The sequence below is a fragment of the Diospyros lotus genome, chromosome 13 (genome assembly GCF_014633365.1).
Source record: "Diospyros lotus cultivar Yz01 chromosome 13, ASM1463336v1, whole genome shotgun sequence".
In the NCBI taxonomy this organism is placed as follows: domain Eukaryota; kingdom Viridiplantae; phylum Streptophyta; class Magnoliopsida; order Ericales; family Ebenaceae; genus Diospyros; species Diospyros lotus.
Genome location: NC_068350.1, coordinates 2,250,135 through 2,268,007, shown reverse-complemented (window position 1 = coordinate 2,268,007; position 17,873 = coordinate 2,250,135). Strand labels below are relative to the sequence as shown.

Genomic DNA, 17,873 nt, shown 5'->3' with positions numbered 1-17,873 from the left:
CGCGCCACGCCGCTGTGTAGATTCTTGACTGGAAAGGACCGGAAGGGAGGAGGAGGAGGTAGGAATGCCGCCAAAGTCAGGGAAGAAGCGAACCCCGCCGTCCGATCCCAATGGAATCTTCGCCGGAATGGTCGTCTTCTTCGTCGACGTCGGAGTCCAGCCGCGTCGATTACAGGTACCGCCACTTACTCCGACGCGTGGGGTCTTTGTTTTGTTGCTTTGATGATTTTCGTTTTTGTATATGGTGTTTTGAAGATATGGAAGCATAGATTGGAGCAAATGGGGGCTGCTATTGAAGACCGGTTGTCGAAGAAGGTCACTCATGTCTTTGCTACGAGTTCGGACGCTATTCTCCAGAAAATTGGGCGAGAACGATTGTCTCAATTTAAAGGAGTGAGTTATTTATCTATTCGTACGAATTGGTTTTTCATGTTGTTCTATTAAGGTTCCCTGGTTCATATCTGGACTGGCATTAGTTTTCTGGAATCAAGTCAGGGCAAAACATTAGCGGAGGAGAAAAAGACTAATTTTCAATGTTGATTATTTTGGATCACCAATTTCACCAAAATCTTAAACTGCTGGTAATGAGTTTGTCAACAATTGATTTTCAAGCTCAATACATCCACGTGAAAGAACCAACTTAGTCAATAACAAACTGCATGCATGACCTGGAAAGGTAAGTAATCCGGGCCAATATGCACCAAAAGAAACAGAAAAAGGGGCTCCACAAATAGGAACATATGGGAATACACATGGACACTGATAGTTGGATTGGTCGTTAGGAAATGCTCGTAATAATATATATTGAGTTATTCAATAGAATCCTTTTAGTAGGTAAGTTTTATTTTTGAAGCAGTATCCTATCAAGTACCACCCAAGAAAGTTACAGGCGCCATATTTTTATATGCAAAAAACATCGCATCGCATTGCATAATTTTAGTCAATTGGTTAGGGATGTCACTGCTTCAAGTATTCACTCTTTTCAAGTTTGGAAGTGCTCAATCATATTAGCTCACAGATAATAGATTAAACAGATAGCAGTTTTAAATCTCTGCCTATAGTTTGCTATTTGCTTATTTGATTCCATTAAATTGCCTATTTCATCTATTATGCAACTAAATTTGCCTGTTATCAAAGGATGACACTAGTGATCAGTGCTCTTAACTTCACAATAGCTTATAGCTCCCAACGCACTGTGTCTATGATTGCTTGAGAGTATTTCAACTATTGAGCTTTTACAAGAATTTTGGTGTCTACTTGTGAACATTTTAGAGAAAACAAGTTTGGTATTTAGCACAGGCGTAAATAAAAGAGATTTCTGGCATGCTGCACCAGGTTACCTATTTCTGAATCCACTTATAGTAGACAAGGGAGTACTTTCTCTAGAGGAAGTTGTTTGACTGAGAAATTCATTAACTAAGTTATTATTTGATGTTCAATTTCCTCTGGACAGAAAATCCTATTGGGTTGATGGTCCATGCCAAGTTTAAATCTGTTATGTTTTGCATTGAGCATGGAGTAGAAGACTTAGAAGAAATCAGTAAAGACAAGTCGGTTTCAAGCGAAAATATTAGTTAGATAGAATGAGTCTAACGGTAACAGTATATGAGGGCAATTTAGACATTGAGTGAGTCTTATATTTTAACCCCTTGTATTGTCTGCCCTAAATGCCTAATAAGAGGCATGAGGCAGTTGCTTGTATCATTCATTCAATATTGTGCGAGTGCAGTGAAATTGAGAGGAAAGTATAGACATGTTAGAGCTTTGTAATCTCGTGTCAAGTCTCGGATTAGAGACTTGGACAATTCTGAGAGAGTCGTAGATTAGAGAGAAATTGGAGGGAGAATTTGAAAGAAGAGAAGGAGAAAGAAAGAGAGGGAAAGAATCGAATGCTTTCATTGATAGTTCCCATCCTCTTTTACAATGCCTTTTATGGGCTATCACCCTTGGCTTATTGGTGTAGCCGACTAGGTACAATCATCATAAGCGGTAACTACTAAGTACACATGCTACTGTATGTTTATTACAGTTATGCCATTATAGGTTTATTATAGTTATGCCCTTAGGCTCGTGACAATCCCCTCCCCTTTGAAATATTCCTTGTCCCTAAGGAAGGTAAGTAATTGAGCAGCTCGTGGAAACTGTTTCAACAATTGTGGTAGGTATTCCCAGTTGGTGTTCTCGGGGTGTCGGTGGGACCATTGTACCAACACTTGGATTAGGGGTAAAGGCCTTTGATGGATTACCCTTCTGTCTATGATAGCTTGTGGCTCCGCTCCCACTTCTACGTCTTCATTCACTAGTGGTAATTCAGAGCTAATAGTAGCATTAGGCTCCACATACTTCTTCAGGGGAGACACATGAAACACCGGGTGGCTTTCCATGCTCGTAGGCAACTGTAGTCTGTAGGCCACTTTGCCCACCCATCCAGTTATGAGAAAAGATCCAAAATACTTTGGACTTAACTTAGATGGAAGTGTGGTAGAAAAAGAGTGCTGCAAAAACCTCTTTACCTTCAAAAAGACTTGGTCCCCCACATTGAAACTCCGGTCACTCCTCATGTGATCGGCATTTTGTTTCATTATGTTATTAGCTATAGTCAACTCCTTCTTGAGTATATTGAGCATCTCCTTCCTACTTTTCAAGTATTATACCGCAGTGGTTTGTGTCTCTTGGAAGTCAATTACGGCTGGTAATGTTGAGGTCTTATATCTGAATAGAGCCTCGAAAAGGGTCTTCTTGAATCTTGATTGAGCTATGCTAGCTCGTGTTATACCACCACTGTGCTAGGGATAGCCACCTTCCCCAACTCTTAGGCCTTGCAAAGCACATACACCTCAAATAGGACTCTAGGCATTGGTTGACCCTCTCAGTTTGCCCATCTGACTCAGGGTAGTATGCGGTCGACATATGCAGCCTACCCCTAGGCCCTTGAACAGCTCTTGCCAAAAATGGCTTGTAAATACTTTGTCTCGATCTGAAACAATGAATTTAGGGATCCCATGCACCTTAGCCACTGTATCAAGGAGCACCTGAGCAACTTCTTGGGCTGTGAAGGGGTGTGTGTGGCTGATGAAGTGAGCAAACTTCGTCACTTCGTCAGCCTGTCAACCACTACTAGGATCATGTTCTTGCCTTCAGACTTGGGTAAGCCCTCAATGAAGTCCATGGAAATCTTCTCCCAGGCTTGCTCCGGTATAGCTAGTGACTGTAACAACCCTGGGTAAGCCCCTTGTTCATGCTTGCATCATTGGTAAGTCATGCAGGCTGCTACAAAATCCGTCACCTCTTTTTTTAGCCTTGGCCAAAAGAACATCTGTCTTATTCTGTAGTAGATAGCTTTTACCCCTGAATGCCCTCCTAGAGGAGAGCTATGTAGTGCTTGCAATATCTTGGACTTCAATTCTCTGTCATCCCCCACAACTAATCTTCCTTTAAATCTAATCAGACCATTGGAGATAGAATACCCCTGTGCATTAGTATGTCTATAGGAACTTAATCCATTCGGATTTATCATAGCTCTCAGTTACATCTTTTACCCAATCGGGCATCGCAACTATAATGGCTTCACATGCCCCTTCTTCTTCTCTTCTCAATAGGGCATCTGCCACTATATTCTCTTTGCCCTTTCTATATTGTATCACATAATCCAAGCTCGATAATTTTAATAACCCCATTTCTTTGTAGCTGTGTATGCAATCTCTGTTGTAGAAGGTGCCTCAGGCTTTCATGGTTTGTCCTTATGATGAATGGAGTGCCTTTCAAGTAGTGCCTCCACTTATCAATGGCTATGATCATGGCTAGCAATTCCTTTTCATACACACTCAGTCCCCAGTGCTTAGCAACCCATGCCTAACTGATATAGGCTAAGGGTCTCCCTTCCTATATCAATACTACTCCCACCCCAATGTCACATGCATTTGTTTCAATCACGAAGGGCATAGAGAAATCATGTAGGGCCATAATCGGGGCTTGTGTCATTGCCCTCTTAAGTGTAATGAAAATAGCCTCAGCTTGGGGATTCCATTTGAAGTTGTCTCTCTCAAGTAACTCGGTCAAGGGCTTACTGATTACCCCATAATGTTGTATAAACCTCCTGTAATACCCAGTTAGCCCTAGGAATCCCCTCAACTCCTATATAGATGAAGGCCTAGGCCATTCCAACATGGTTGCGATTTTCTTGGGATCTGTACTGACTCCCTGACCCGATATGATATGCCCTAGATATTCCACCTCACTCTTTGCAAAGGAGCACTTTGAAGGTTTCACATATAACTGGTTGGTTTTCAGGATTTCAAAGGTGGTTTTGAGGTGAATTAGGTGTTGTTTGAGTTTATTGAGTTCTTCTATTACGTCTGTCTAGTTCTTTTCTCCAAATCTCTTACTCAATTCTTTTGCAAAGTTGATCCATCTCACCCCAATCCCTTTAGACCTGAACCACCCTTGGAACCAAGAATCAGCTGTATCATTGAGATAGGCTGTGGCCAAGGTAATTCGTTGTGGCTCAGCCACATTGTAGTATTGAAAAAAACGCTCATATCGGCGAATCCACCGCATTGGTTTGGATCCATCAAACAACGGTATCTCCAACCTTAGCATCGGTGTGTGATTACCGGATTGGGAATTGAGATCCCTTACCTGAAGGTCAGGCTCCATTCCTTGCACCCTCTCCAACTCTATTTCCCCTAGAGGCCTCGGAAGTATGCCAGATCCGGCTGAATTCGGTTAAGCTCCGGATCGAGGGGGAAATTTCAGAGGCAAGTGGAATTGTGGTAGGGACGACAACATGTTGAACATGTTGTTGATCCTTTAACCAAACTAATCCATCACGTCCCTATGTCTCTCCAATTCCTGCTGCATATCCTCACAAGATGTCGCCAATTCCTCCCGCATTCCATCTCTGATTACAGCTACATCTTCCCTGCTCTGAGTGATAGCTTCGTGTGTCTATGTCATTCCAAACTCCAACGCTTCCATTCTCGACTCCAATTGTTTGAGTCCCGTCCCTTCCGCCATTGTTTACTCACAATCTACCACGCTTCCAATCGCAGAAAAGCCGCTGAGGATCGCTGGCTCTGATAGCAATTGTCAAGTCTCGGATCAGAGACTTGGACAATTCTGAGAGAGTCATAGATTAGAGAGAAATTGGAGGGAGAATTTTAAAGAAGAGAGAGAAAGAAAGAGAGGGAAAGAACCGAATGCTTTCATTGATAGTTCCCATCCTCTTTTACAATGCCTTTTATGGGCTATCACCCTCGGCTTATTGGTGTAACCGACTAGGTACAATCATCATAAGCAGTAACCTCTAAGTACACATGCTACTATATGTTTATTACAGTTATGCTATTATAGGTTTATTATAGTTATGCCCTTAGGCTCGTGACATCTTGATTGTGAATTGTACTCGTGAGTGAGGGTTCTTGTATATTGACTTCTTCAAGATTTAGTGGATTGCTCTCAGGATCAAGAGGTTGGATGTAGGATCGTCATTTGGCAGTCTGAATCGTCATTTGGCAGTCTGAACTAGGATAACTGATTGTGTCTTCATGTGGTTTGAATGTTCTTATTCATTTTCAATTCTGTAATGTTTCTTTATTTTATGTTTCTGTTTTGGATCAAATCGTGTGTGTGTGTGTGTGTGTGTGTGTGACTCTGTATTGGCAAAAGATTGAGATTCCAGTGCTCCCAAATCTAACAATATCCGAAGTTCATATTTATAAGTATTTTCATCTGACTAAAAGGTTGGTAGAGTTTTAATAATTGAGATTTCACAACTTTTTCAGAGCGTTCTTCTTTACAACTGGCTGGAGGACAGTTTGACTGTAGGGGAAAAAGTATCTGAAACACCTTACATCCTAGCACTGGAGTCAGGAGTTGAAGCTCTGAAAGAACCTGCAGAGAGAACTCTTCCTAAAGCTGATAATGGAAATGATTCTGGTGATCTCCAAAAATCAAAGCTTAAAAAAATTAAAACCAGCCCAGAGGATCCCAACATGACTACAAAAAATATGGATAATGAACATAATAAAGCTCTACATGAAGTGCAGACAGCCAGTGATTCTGATTACTCATCTCCTGCTGAAAGCCCAGTTGAGAGCAGTCCCACTACCCCTGATGCTCTAACACATGCTGTAAGACTAAGCTATCTATTTGTTGAATTGTTTCATAGGATGAAAAGGAACTTTCTTATCTACTCTTAGCACCATCTATATATATATATATATTCAAACCACTTTTCAAGTGAATGTTTTACCTTCTCTAATCAGGTTGGAACTTCAGACTCAGCTTTGCATTATAATCCACCCAACCAAAACAGTAATATCACAGGGATATTTGGGAAGCTCGTGATCATATATAGAGGTGATTATAATGATGCTTAGTTTCTTATGCACAGTAAAGTTTGCTCTGTTTCCACATTTTGGCACTATTACCTACTTGCTTCTTTAGACGCGTGATGCATTTGCATGCAATTCTTGATAACAGCACTGGGTGATGATCGTAGGTCTTTTAGCTATTACAAAGCGATTGCAGTTATTGAGAAGTTGCCCTACAAAATCGAAAGTGTTGATCAGGTCAAACACTTACCTGCCATAGGGAAATCAATGCAGGATCATGTGAGTGAACAAATTTTCATTCAAACTTGCTGGTTTACAGTTATGCCTTGGCACACTAGATTGCTTCTCAACTTCATCTGTGTTTTCTGGTTGCATGGTTTGCCAAAGTGCTTGTATTTTTTTTTATGTAAAACTTAAATAGTTTTTCCTTTTATGTAGCAGTATTTTTATTCATTCACATGCTAGAGATATTTATGAATTTTAGAGAATATTTGAAATAAAAATATAAAGATGCCCATCTACTTGAAGGAATTCATCTTTCTGAGGGTTACAGAGAATATTGTGTTGTTGCAGATTCAGGAGATAGTGAGTACCGGAAAGCTTTCCAAGTTGGAGCACTTTGAGACTGATGAGAAGGTGTTGAAAGTGCCCCTAGTCAACCAAAAGTTTCTCTTATCCAATAGATCTAATTTATTTATCATTAATGTATTTTCGGCACCATTTTCTTTTCCTCAACTTTGTTCTGTTGAATTTTTGACTTCACAATTTTATCTATTTAATTATGCCCAAAGGCATGAGGCCCTTATTCCTACTAATGTTTTCCCACTTCCTGCAACTGCTCTTCCCCCTTTCTTATAATTATCTGACATATATCTCTCTTAACAAAAATCGAGATATCTGTATATAACCCTACTTTCATTGATCCATGGGAGGATAGAGGAAATATGTTCATTATGTGTCTGGAAATATATGTTGCCCCAGTCCAAAATTATCTTATTTTGACTGGTTTATTGTTCTAATCTAACAGGTGCGAACAATCAGCCTATTTGGGGAAGTATGGGGCATTGGTCCAGCCACTGCACTGAAACTTTATGAGAAAGGACATAGAACTCTAGATGATCTGAAAAATGATGATTCATTGACCCATGCACAGAGGTTAGGATTGAAGTATTTTGATGATATCAGAATGAGGATTCCACGTCATGAGGTCTCACTTTTGTGCTTTGCTGGAACTTCATTATGTATTTTGGAAATTGTCAGTTTTTCCTTAAAAAAGGAAAAGAAAAAAGAAAAAAAATTGCCAGTTTGTTTTGATACACTTCTTGATTACCAGGCTCAAGAGATGGAACTTATTCTGAAGAAAACCGCGGAAGATATTTTACCTGGGGTGAGCACTATAACTAGAATCATAAGCTTGTGTATAAGTTGATTTATAAAGCATTTACATGCTTGAAGTGTAACATATTTAGTGATTTGTGAATTTCTTATTCCTTAACCCCTCCTGACTTGAACTTTTATCTAGAAAAGGTTCTTATTTTAGGTCACATAGGCCATCTCTAAATGCTGAAAATGATTAGTGGTAACTCGAAGATACATAAAAATTCTAGTCTCCATTTTAGCTCTACTTTCAACCCTTAGGTGTTCCATGAAAATTTCAGCTTTTTTGACTAGCCCCTTGATTATAAGATGGATGTAAGCTAGGAATGCTTGCTGGAGCAATTTCTTATGCTGAGGCACTTGGGAATCAATATAAATATGTAATTGATGTGGCATATATTTCAAAATATGAACATAAAATGCAAAAACATCTTTTACATAATTGGCTTATATAATAATGTCTTGACCCAAGTCATGTAGACCTGACCTACTTATATATGGAGCTTAAGGTATACAATTACTTGCATATCCTTCAACAGTCGCTCTTCGAAGCTTATGCATACCTTACTGCATGCTTTTTTATTAACTGCACATGGGTTACTGATTTTGTTAATTTATGTGATGAAGGTGGTGGTTGTATGTGGAGGATCTTATAGACGTGGAAAAGCTTCTTGCGGAGATTTAGACATTGTAATTACCCACCCTGATGGCAAAAGGTGTAATATCATTTTTATGCTTGTATTTTGGTGAATGAATTAACTGCATTGAATTGTGTGCATCAGTCATATCTGTAAAGAGAAGGGATTGCCTTACATTTCAAGTTCAAGCTATTTATTTGGAATTCATATATTCTCTTTCCCTTTCTACTTGTTTACAAAATATAAGGTCCACTACCGAGTGCATTTCTAAGATAATAAATTCTTTCTTACCACATATTCATCCAAATGCACCTTCTGTTAAGAGGTCCTCAAAATGCTGTATTTCTTGATATCTCAGGAAAGCAAAAATACGTTGTTAGGATTTTCAACTTTCCAATTTGAAGATTCAAGATGTTTTATGTTCATTTATATTGTGTTCGTTGGAAACATGAATGTGCTTATGTTATTTGTGACCTTTTTTACACTTAAAATGGAAGTAGCATTTTTTTAAATGGGAAGTTGGCTCCAGGTGTTCTACATTTGTACCTTTGTGTTTCTGGAATGCTGATAATGTACTTTCTTCTTGTAGTCATAGAGGCTTTCTGTGGAAATATGTGAAGCATCTGAAGGATATGAAGTTCTTAAGGGAAGATTTAGTTTTCAGCATTCATAGTGAGGAGGTATTATTATCCAGGATCTGGGTTTCTACAATGAAATTTTGTTTGTCTAGTGGAATCTTTTTTTCCTTGTAATTTCTATTGAATTTTTTGACACAGTTAGGCAGATAATATATGTAGTGGATTTTTTTCCCCTCATAGTCTATATTGAATTTTAACACAGTTAGGCAGATAAAACATGTAACAAACTTGGCTATAGGAGTAGCTTTTTATATCTTATTTTCTTATTATTTTCCTTAGCAAATTGTGTTTATAATGCCTATGTTTTATAATTAAGAGATTTATGTGTGTGGCTATAAATATACAAAAGCATATTCTGAATCTTTCAAAGTGAATAACATGAAAACTTGTAGTTGCCAGCATTAATTAGCTGCTCATCAGCTCCAACAGTTAAACCAATAAAATACATGCTTGGTGGTATAGTTTTGCTGGGATTGTATATTGGTTAACACAAGGACAATTTTAAATACATGGCAGCTGGTTGAAGCTTGGTCTTGTCAATATTTGAATGTACTGTTTTTCCTAAGTTGTATTTTGGTGAAAATCTAAAACTGTATTCAGCTACTTTAATATTGTTCAATGAATCTAAAATGCATGTATTAGTACCAAAGATGGAATGTTAATGAATATCTTAAACTTTTTGGATCAGAGACCATTGCTAATAATATGCCATCCCTCCCTTCACTCCCCAAGTATTCAAGATAAACCATTTGGATTTTTTATTGATGTACATCTATTGGTTTGAGCATCAGGTTATTTTGAGGAAAATATTAATTGCATGGGCTGTAATTACTGGGCTCTGAATTGTTCTATTCACTTATCATTGATGACATACTGTCTTTAGATGAGATCAATCACCAATTTGTTGTTTGGAGTTCCAAATTCAACATGAGAGATATGAGACAAATTGGGGCCTGATTTTTTTTTTTTTAAATTCTAGAACACTGTGCATCAGTTCATTTAAGCACTGATCATTTGTTAAAAGATTAAAATGGAGGTCAGTTCATTTTGATTTGAGGAAAACTAATAACCCAGGAAGAAACAACAAAAAAAAGAAAAAAGAAAATTCTACTAAACATAATTCATTCATTATCCTGAATTCTGAATGAAAATTTAATGATTATCGGAAGATAGACATGAAGTTTTCACTTTAATTTGGAAAACTTTCCTGCAGTAAATTTCGTGCAGCATGAAAAAAACTTTCCTGCAGTAAATTTTTTGCAGCATGAATAATTCCTTGTTCTGGCATTTGAGACCTGTCATTACATGTATAATAATGCTGCCTTTTGCTTGTTTCCTTTTGCTTGTCAGTTACTTTATCTAAAATACTGAAAATTCAAGGAAAAAATGTTATGTTCTTTGCTGGAATGTCTTTGTTGTCCGGTTCCTCCTTGATTCCTCTTGGTCTTCACTTTTTGTTTGTTTTCATTCTATCCCTCTCTATATGATAATATACAGGGTACTGATGCAGGAGTTGACACTTATTTTGGCCTTTGCACTTATCCTGGTCGGGAGCTACGACATCGCATAGATTTCAAGGTAATTTGACAATTCCTGCTTTTTTAGTTAGAAAGACTGAATTTCAATATTGTGCATGCTCTGCAGCAGAGTAGCACGATTTCATGTTATTTGTTGGCACGACGACATTATTTACAAAAAAATTAGTCAAGACTATTTTTTATATTCAGTAAGAGTTCCACATATATTTCTTCCCAGATAAAACTTCATAATGGTCTTGATGATGATAATTTAAGATTTTGTTTTATTTCGTACCCTGCTTTTGAGAGGTGCTTTGTTTCTTGTAGTTAATAACTTAATAATAAAATGGTCTTTTAAGCCAATTGGTGTATCAATTTACAAGAATCACAGGGAATTTCTTCTTGCCTAAACTATACTCTTTGCTGAGAGATTGGTGAATTCTTAGTTAAAACTTAAGATGATGAACCGACACTTTATCAAAGAAAAGATTGAATCTGATGATCCACAGCAAGTGAAAATTAAAGGATGCTGCATTTTTGTTTTACCAACTTTTACTTTTATAATACTTTGCTAGGAAACCTGTTTACGGGACTAAACGTTCATACCATATCCTCATATGTTGATTTCCCTGAAGAGCCATTTTTGCTCTTCCATGGAATCTCATTTCTATTTCCCCCTAATTCTGTTCTACTTCGTAGGTCTATGCAAGGGACATTTATGCATTTGGACTAATAGCTTGGACAGGGAATGATGTATTGAATAGGAGGTATGCTCGCTTCTCTCATTTGATTTGAACCGACTGTCCTAACTTGTGAATTTGTAATTATTAAGAGGTTATAATAGATATGATTCCCTTCTTCTTTGGTTACAACGCTTATTGAGACTTAATGGAAGACATGCATGATTACTATATGCTTACATGTAAGCATGGAATATGCTGTTCCCCTTTCATAAACTTAAATAAGTACTACTGAAAGCCCTTTCCTAAATGACCAAAGTGCATTAATGGCATGGATATGTGACATTAACATACAGTACATTTTCAGGGACCAGAACTTTTAGTTTTGATGGGAAGAATAAGCTGTGTTTCTCGTTCATGCAGAGAATGTTTCTTGACTTCTATTTTCGTCTTGATAAGCATACTAAAAGGCACAAAGAAGGGAGTGCAGTCTTATGTACACGAAGTACCTAGAAGATCTTCACACCAAATGATTTTTTTTTTTTATTAAAATGATTCTTCCTATGGTTTTTCATAAACCATGTGTTCCATTCTCCATGGCAGACACCTAAGCACGATATATATATTTTTCGCAATTTCTCTCTCAAGAACTTTCAGAGCTCTCTTACTTACTCTTTGATGGACCAAATTTATAATATGATTAACTCTACAATGCGGTGCAGACTGAGATTACTTGCAGAATCCAAGGGATACCGACTCGATGACACCGGGCTGTTTCCTGCTACCCAGAGTTCCGGCAGTAAACGGGTAAGGAGGTCGTTTAACTTATATGGCGCCTGCTTTCTCCCATTGTTGCCCCCCTCCCTTTTGACATTCACTTATTAGGCACCCCTATATCATGCAGGGCACCAAAGGCAGCGCAAGTTTGCATTTTAGGACAGAAAAAGAAGTGTTTGAATTCCTGGGATTTCCTTGGCTTGAACCTCATGAGAGGAATCTGTGATGTGTTAATACGGTTGTGCTCAGGCTGTTACATAAGCAGGCTTGTAGGAGTATAGAAAAACCAGCTTGCCTTTGCTAGTTTTTGTCTTGGCACACTGTTTATTTTCTGCTACTTATAATAATACTATCCGCAATCTTCCCTTTAATTTAACATGTGAACCTTGATTAAAATCAAGATGATTTGATTATATAAGAAGATGACTAAATAAATTCTTTTTTATTATATGAGACAGGATGGCGACTTTAGAGGTGGAAAAAATGCCAAAAGGAGGGTGAGAAATTCTTAGGCATAAATGAATTATAATGGGTTCATATAAAATATGGTCAAAAAATAATAATTGATGCGATATATAGAAGAATTAAAAATAGGCTTAAAGCATGAAAATATCTTTGAAATTTGTTATTTTGATCATGTGGTATTTCTAATTTGGACTTTGACTCATTGTATCTTTGAATTATTAAATTTTGCAATAACTAAATACCTTTCTATTAGCTTGAGTGTACGTATTGCATGAGTGAGTTTGAAAAGTGTCTACTTGTTATAAAATTAGACATTTAAAGGACACAATTGATCAAAGTCTTAATTAAATGTGTCACACGGTCAAAATGACAAAGTTTAGAGGTATTTTTACGTTTTTTGCCTTAAAAATAAGATTTGATGTTTTATGTTACTATTTTATTACTATTTATTATTAATCATTTTCTAACAAATAACTTCATACACAATCACAATTAACTATTCAAGTAATTTAAAGGGTACTTTTAAATGAATCAACATGCTACATAAATTAGCAATAATGACATTTATATTTTACACAAATTCGTGCTTTGTATATCAATTTTTTTTATTTTTTCAATATGACATAAAAAAAATTGTAGAAACTGTCAATCTTTCACTTTTTAATTTGATATTAACTACATTACACTATGAATTTAAAATTCATTTAATTTAAACAATAAATGTGCCATGCAAGTTAATTTAAATAAATTTTATTTAAAATTAGAATTATTGGATTAACAACTTATAAATATGATAACTTCTTTTTATAAGATTGGGCACGTAAAAATGATTAGCTCTTACTACAAAACTAGTATTTGAGAGTAATCATAATTAAAAAATAGATGTTCTTTCATATTGTCCATTCAAATTTTTTTTCTCAATTATAATCAATTCTTTATCTGTTTCTTATCAAACTTATTTTATTTCTAAAAATAAATTTATTTTTACTTTTCATTCAAGTTACAAATAGTACATAAATACCACTCAAGATAATAACTCCACTAATAATACTTGTTGCTGTAATTAATATTTTATTAATAAAATTATTAAATTTATTTAAGTGTTAATATTTTATTAATTAAATTTAATATTTATATTTGGTAACTTGGGTTACTGTTTTATTGTTCAGATAGAGAGAGAAGAGAGAGAGAGGGGTTTAGTGTGGCCTTTGTGGAGGGATAGACATGGCTTCAGCTGTATCTATGTTCCCTGTGACCATCAAATCTTCTTCTCCTTCTTCTTCACCGTTTAATCCTTCTCTTTCACATTTCTGTGGATCATTTCCTTCTTCTTCTTATTCTTCTTCAAAGAGTATTTGTTGGGTTTCGCCTTACACTTCAAGTAGTGACGGAGCTCACTGCAGGAATGGCGTTAGGTTCAAACACTCTCGTGTAATCTCTTTGTCAGGAAACAAAAGGCTGTCTCTACACCCATCTCCACGCCGCTCTTCTTCCAGGCTGAGTTTCAGGGCTGCAGCTGAGTACAAATTTCCCGATCCCATTCCTGAATTTGCGGACGCTGTGAGTGCACTCTACCTGCTTGTGGATTTGCCATTTTGTTACGAACAAAAATGTTGGTTTTTGAAGTCTATTCTGTTTAGTCCAGTGATTGCTAGGGCCTCTTTTCATCGTATTTACTGTGATTTGTGTGTGTTTAGGAGACAGAGAAGTTCAGGAATCATCTTATTAAGAAGCTCTCCAAGAAGGATATGTTTGGAGATTCACTAGAAGAGGTTGTTGGAATCTGCACTGAGGTTGTTTTCATCCCCTTTTAGTACCCTATTTCCTTCCTCTCTCTTTCATTTTTTGCTAGTGTTGTTGTTATCTATACCATCTATTCTATTATATAAGTAAATATCAGGTTTTGGTAACAATATTTGAACTCATGATCTCTAAACAATAATTGACTTTTGAAACAATTTTATTGCTACACCAAAACTTATTTTGTATAAAACTTTGCTTAAAAAAATTAAAATTTAAATAATTATTGTCAAATGTCACCCAATGAACTTTCACTTAATTTTTTTATTTTTTTGCTCGTGTGTTGCATGAGTCACACCTTAATTCCACTACATGAATTGGGTACATAAACTTGCCCATCATTTCTATTTATAACCTTATTGTCTATAAAATCCACCCTTATTGTCAAACATCACTCAATGAACTATCACTTAATTTTTTTTATTTTTTTGCCCGTGCGTAGCATGAGTCACACCGTAATTGCACTACATGAATTGGGTACATAAACTTGCCCATCATTTCTATTTATAACCTTATTGTCTATAAAAACCACCCGTATAACTCATTTTTCTTGCATAAATATGGCAAGCAAAAGGATTCAAAGTAGTGTTTGATGTATCATGTGAAATAAAGCTTGATGTCTGTACTGTTTTGTTTTAGTCTAAGTATAGAGCTGTGGAGACTATTATTCTTAAAGGCTTGGATGTATAAATCTTATCTACTTCCTACAGATTTTAAGGACTCCCGATAACCTTCAGCACTGGTGTCAACCTGTCAGATCCATGAATTGAAAGTAGAGAGGAAGAATTGAGAAGAAAGTTGAGAGAGAAATGAGAGACTCGGAAAAGAAGGAAAGTTCGAATATTCAATTGCATGCCTCCTTCCTCTTACAACCACCCATTTATAGGAGTCCTAAACTACCCTTCAGTTGCAGTAACTGAGACCCCAACGACCCTGTAACAGCCCCCAACAATCTTACTACAGCCATTGCTGCTAAACTGTTTTACAACAAACGAGGCAACCACCTTCTGTTTCTAACCAATCTACAGCAACAGCAACCCTCCACTTACCCAATTACCCCTCCCATAGCCTAGGGTCGTGACACAACCATTTAACATTATGAGTCACACATTGATGCGCCTTACAACTAATCAGCTTAGCAAGATATGAACTTATCAGTTTTGAATTACTGTCTTTTATGTTTGTTCCACTGTAAACTCCGCCTGTGGGTTCCTATTTATAGCCAGTCCCAAACTCGGATAAAACAGGGCAATTGCTTTTGTAGTTGACAATCAGTGTAAAACTTGTTAAATCAAATAATATAAATTCTAGACAAAGTTATAGGAGTCTTATGAAGACAAGGACATGTATAGAACTAACCGATGAGCTAAAATTCATGTAGGCTACCTCACATAATGAGATAAAAGCTTAATATTGTTTTATAGTAATACACAACTATTTAACAAGGTGATTCATTCACTCCATACTAGCTTGACTTGTTATTGAAAAGATGATGGCCTATGTTATTTTTGCTTATATGGTTTTATAATTGCCATAATTGGAGTGCTGTTATTTTGTTCTTTACTTCTTTCCAATTGAAATATTTGATCTCCTTTTCTGATTCAACCTGTTGTAAAGAGATTTAGCTGGGATTATTTACTGATATGAAACCTATTATTTCTGTTTTTTATCCTCCAATTGCTCATTTATTGCAATTATTTATCTAGTCAGCTGTTCCTCTTCCATTAACTAGAAAGCAAACGTGTCAAATATCTGCAAGTGGTTTTCTGGGTCATAGCAGAAAAGTTTGTGTAGGATCTGTTTAGCTAATGACACTAGTAATGCATAGGAGAAATAAGGGTATTGCTCAGTGAATGAAGTTCTCCGCTTTGTGAGGGTCGGGAGGGTTGTTTTGTAACTGTCTTACTTTTACTTTGCAAAGAGGTACTTCCATAACTCACTTGTAGCCGTCTAGTCACAAATGAGCAACCTTATCAATGCTATTAAGGTTAACCCTCTTCTACATCATTATATACAAAAAATAAATGGGGGAAAATATAGAGAAAGAAAAATGTCTATCGTGCTGTTCAAGTTTCCTCGAGCAAAACCACACTAGATAGGGATGTAAATGGGATCCTAATTAACTCGATTTATATGCCCGTTTTGATAATTTTCAAACGAGTCTTGTACCTATACCTCATTTTTGTATTTATTTTCACTTTAATTGGGACCCAATGAGGACCCATTTACATCCCTAACACTAGATACTCTCTGGGGAGTCATGCTTTAAGTTTTTGCATTTTAGAGAACAAAAAGATATGAGTGGGATGGTACACGCAAATTGCAGAGTTTGGTTGCTTTTGAACTAAATTGCAATAATTTAGAAAATTTATTATTTCAATTTTTGAGTACTTATGATACTGTTGGAGTAAAGGCAGAAAAAAGGAAAAAGAAAATGAGTGGGACAACGGATTTTTTTTTTTTTTTTGGGCAAGTGACAAAGATATGGTTCCAATGGAGACGTTAAGAGTGCCTCATATTGAAATGATAAAACTACCTGGCAATTGATAAGAATGGCACTCGTCTATTTGGCAAAGCAGTACTTGACATTTCCCATATGATGTGGAAAGTGCCCGCTATGGTTAGATGTGGCCTCAACAAACATGTTAAACAAATGTTCTTTTTTTATGAAATCATGTATTTAACTCTTATGCTTGCGTAAAAGTTGTGTATTAGTTTATGAACATAAGTCAACTTAAAATAAGCAAAAAACACTCAAATTTGGAATTTTAACTGCAGTGCCTTGTAGGAAGTTTCCAAGTGTATGTCGGAAGTGTCTTTTGTTTACTTTCTCATGTTGTAAGGCGTTTAACAATTTTACCATCTGATATTGTCTTCTAAGTCTTAACAGATACTCAGTACCTTCTTACACACCGAATACGGGGGTCCGGGCACACTCTTAGTCATACCCTTCATTGACATGGCTGATACTTTGAACGAGCGAGGCTTGCCCGGGGGACCACAAGCTGCACGGGCTGCAGTTAAATGGGCTCAAGATCATGTCGACAAGGACTGGAAGGAATGGAACAGTGGTGACAGCAGTTGACAGGGAGCATCCGCCAAACATCAAGCTCAAGGTCTTAGCTGCCTTCATATGGGTAGATTGTATGTCCAAATTGCAAGTCCTTGAGTAGCCCTAATGCCTTGTTTAAATGGAAGGGGCTTTTTTCTTTGCCTTTCTTTTACAGGGTTGATGTCAATAGGTTTTGCCGTAGCAGCTACTGCAACTGGGAGTTTATACTCCATCTCACCATGAGATTGTTTAGCTACTGCAGTAGGTTTTGCATGAACATGTTCTCTTCTGATTACTTTGGTGGAAAAGGGCTGTCCTGCCCAAATATATTTTTTTTGTTCTGATTCTTCTTTGGTGGCTAGCTTGATATGTTACCTTCCAATCTTACTGTATTCAATCTCTTAAACAAATGAAATCTAACAATAACATATTTTTACGAGGCACGGACGCGCCCCCCCCCCTCTTTACAAAGCGGGGGAACCTTTTTATGGCTCATTCATGGAGTATTCTGTCAGAGAAGTATGCATACCAACAAACATCAAATACAAAACAGATTACAGTATGTTCAATGGAGGTACGTACAATCATTCTTTT

The 17,873-nt window shown here is 36.8% G+C and overlaps 2 protein-coding genes across 4 annotated transcripts; both read left to right on the top strand.

The window, feature by feature from the left end:
• LOC127787914 (DNA polymerase lambda) lies at window positions 1–12,410 on the top strand. Of its 3 annotated transcripts, XM_052315980.1 has the most exons (14): window positions 1–175; window positions 256–393; window positions 5,784–6,131; window positions 6,267–6,360; window positions 6,484–6,614; window positions 6,909–6,971; window positions 7,363–7,542; window positions 7,669–7,722; window positions 8,340–8,428; window positions 8,940–9,030; window positions 10,486–10,566; window positions 11,205–11,272; window positions 11,908–11,992; window positions 12,090–12,409. In XM_052315980.1, exons 1-14 carry the CDS (start codon window positions 65–67, stop codon window positions 12,186–12,188), a joined length of 1,632 nt encoding a protein of 543 aa, XP_052171940.1. In that variant the 5' UTR covers window positions 1–64; the 3' UTR covers window positions 12,189–12,409. The 3 variants fall into 3 exon arrangements, 2 of the variants coding, with proteins under 2 accessions (XP_052171940.1, XP_052171941.1); XR_008020284.1 differs by lacking the exon at window positions 12,090–12,409 and having other exon boundaries at window positions 10,499–10,566; window positions 11,908–11,988; XM_052315981.1 differs by lacking the exon at window positions 6,909–6,971 and having other exon boundaries at window positions 12,090–12,410.
• Window positions 12,411–13,592: 1,182 nt separating this feature from the next.
• Window positions 13,593–17,631, top strand: LOC127788483 (protein PLASTID REDOX INSENSITIVE 2, chloroplastic-like). The gene is made up of 3 exons (XM_052316817.1): window positions 13,593–13,987; window positions 14,125–14,220; window positions 17,118–17,631. Exons 1-3 carry the CDS (start codon window positions 13,652–13,654, stop codon window positions 17,310–17,312), a joined length of 627 nt encoding a protein of 208 aa, XP_052172777.1. The 5' UTR covers window positions 13,593–13,651; the 3' UTR covers window positions 17,313–17,631.
• Window positions 17,632–17,873: the final 242 nt, after the last annotated feature.

What these genes read in the sequence shown, in the direction of transcription:
- LOC127787914 (XM_052315980.1), top strand. Translation starts at nt 65, where the DNA reads ATGCCGCCAAAGTCAGGGAAGAAGCGAACCCCGCCGTCCGATCCCAAT. An exon ending in ACCCACCCTGATGGCAAAAG is followed by an intron (nt 8,429 to 8,939) that starts GTGTAATATCAT and finishes TTCTTCTTGTAG; the next exon opens with TCATAGAGGCTTTCTGTGGA. An exon ending in AATGATGTATTGAATAGGAG is followed by an intron (nt 11,273 to 11,907) that starts GTATGCTCGCTT and finishes AATGCGGTGCAG; the next exon opens with ACTGAGATTACTTGCAGAAT.
- LOC127788483 (XM_052316817.1), top strand. Translation starts at nt 13,652, where the DNA reads ATGGCTTCAGCTGTATCTATGTTCCCTGTGACCATCAAATCTTCTTCT. An exon ending in TTCCTGAATTTGCGGACGCT is followed by an intron (nt 13,988 to 14,124) that starts GTGAGTGCACTC and finishes GTGTGTGTTTAG; the next exon opens with GAGACAGAGAAGTTCAGGAA. An exon ending in TTGTTGGAATCTGCACTGAG is followed by an intron (nt 14,221 to 17,117) that starts GTTGTTTTCATC and finishes AAGTCTTAACAG; the next exon opens with ATACTCAGTACCTTCTTACA.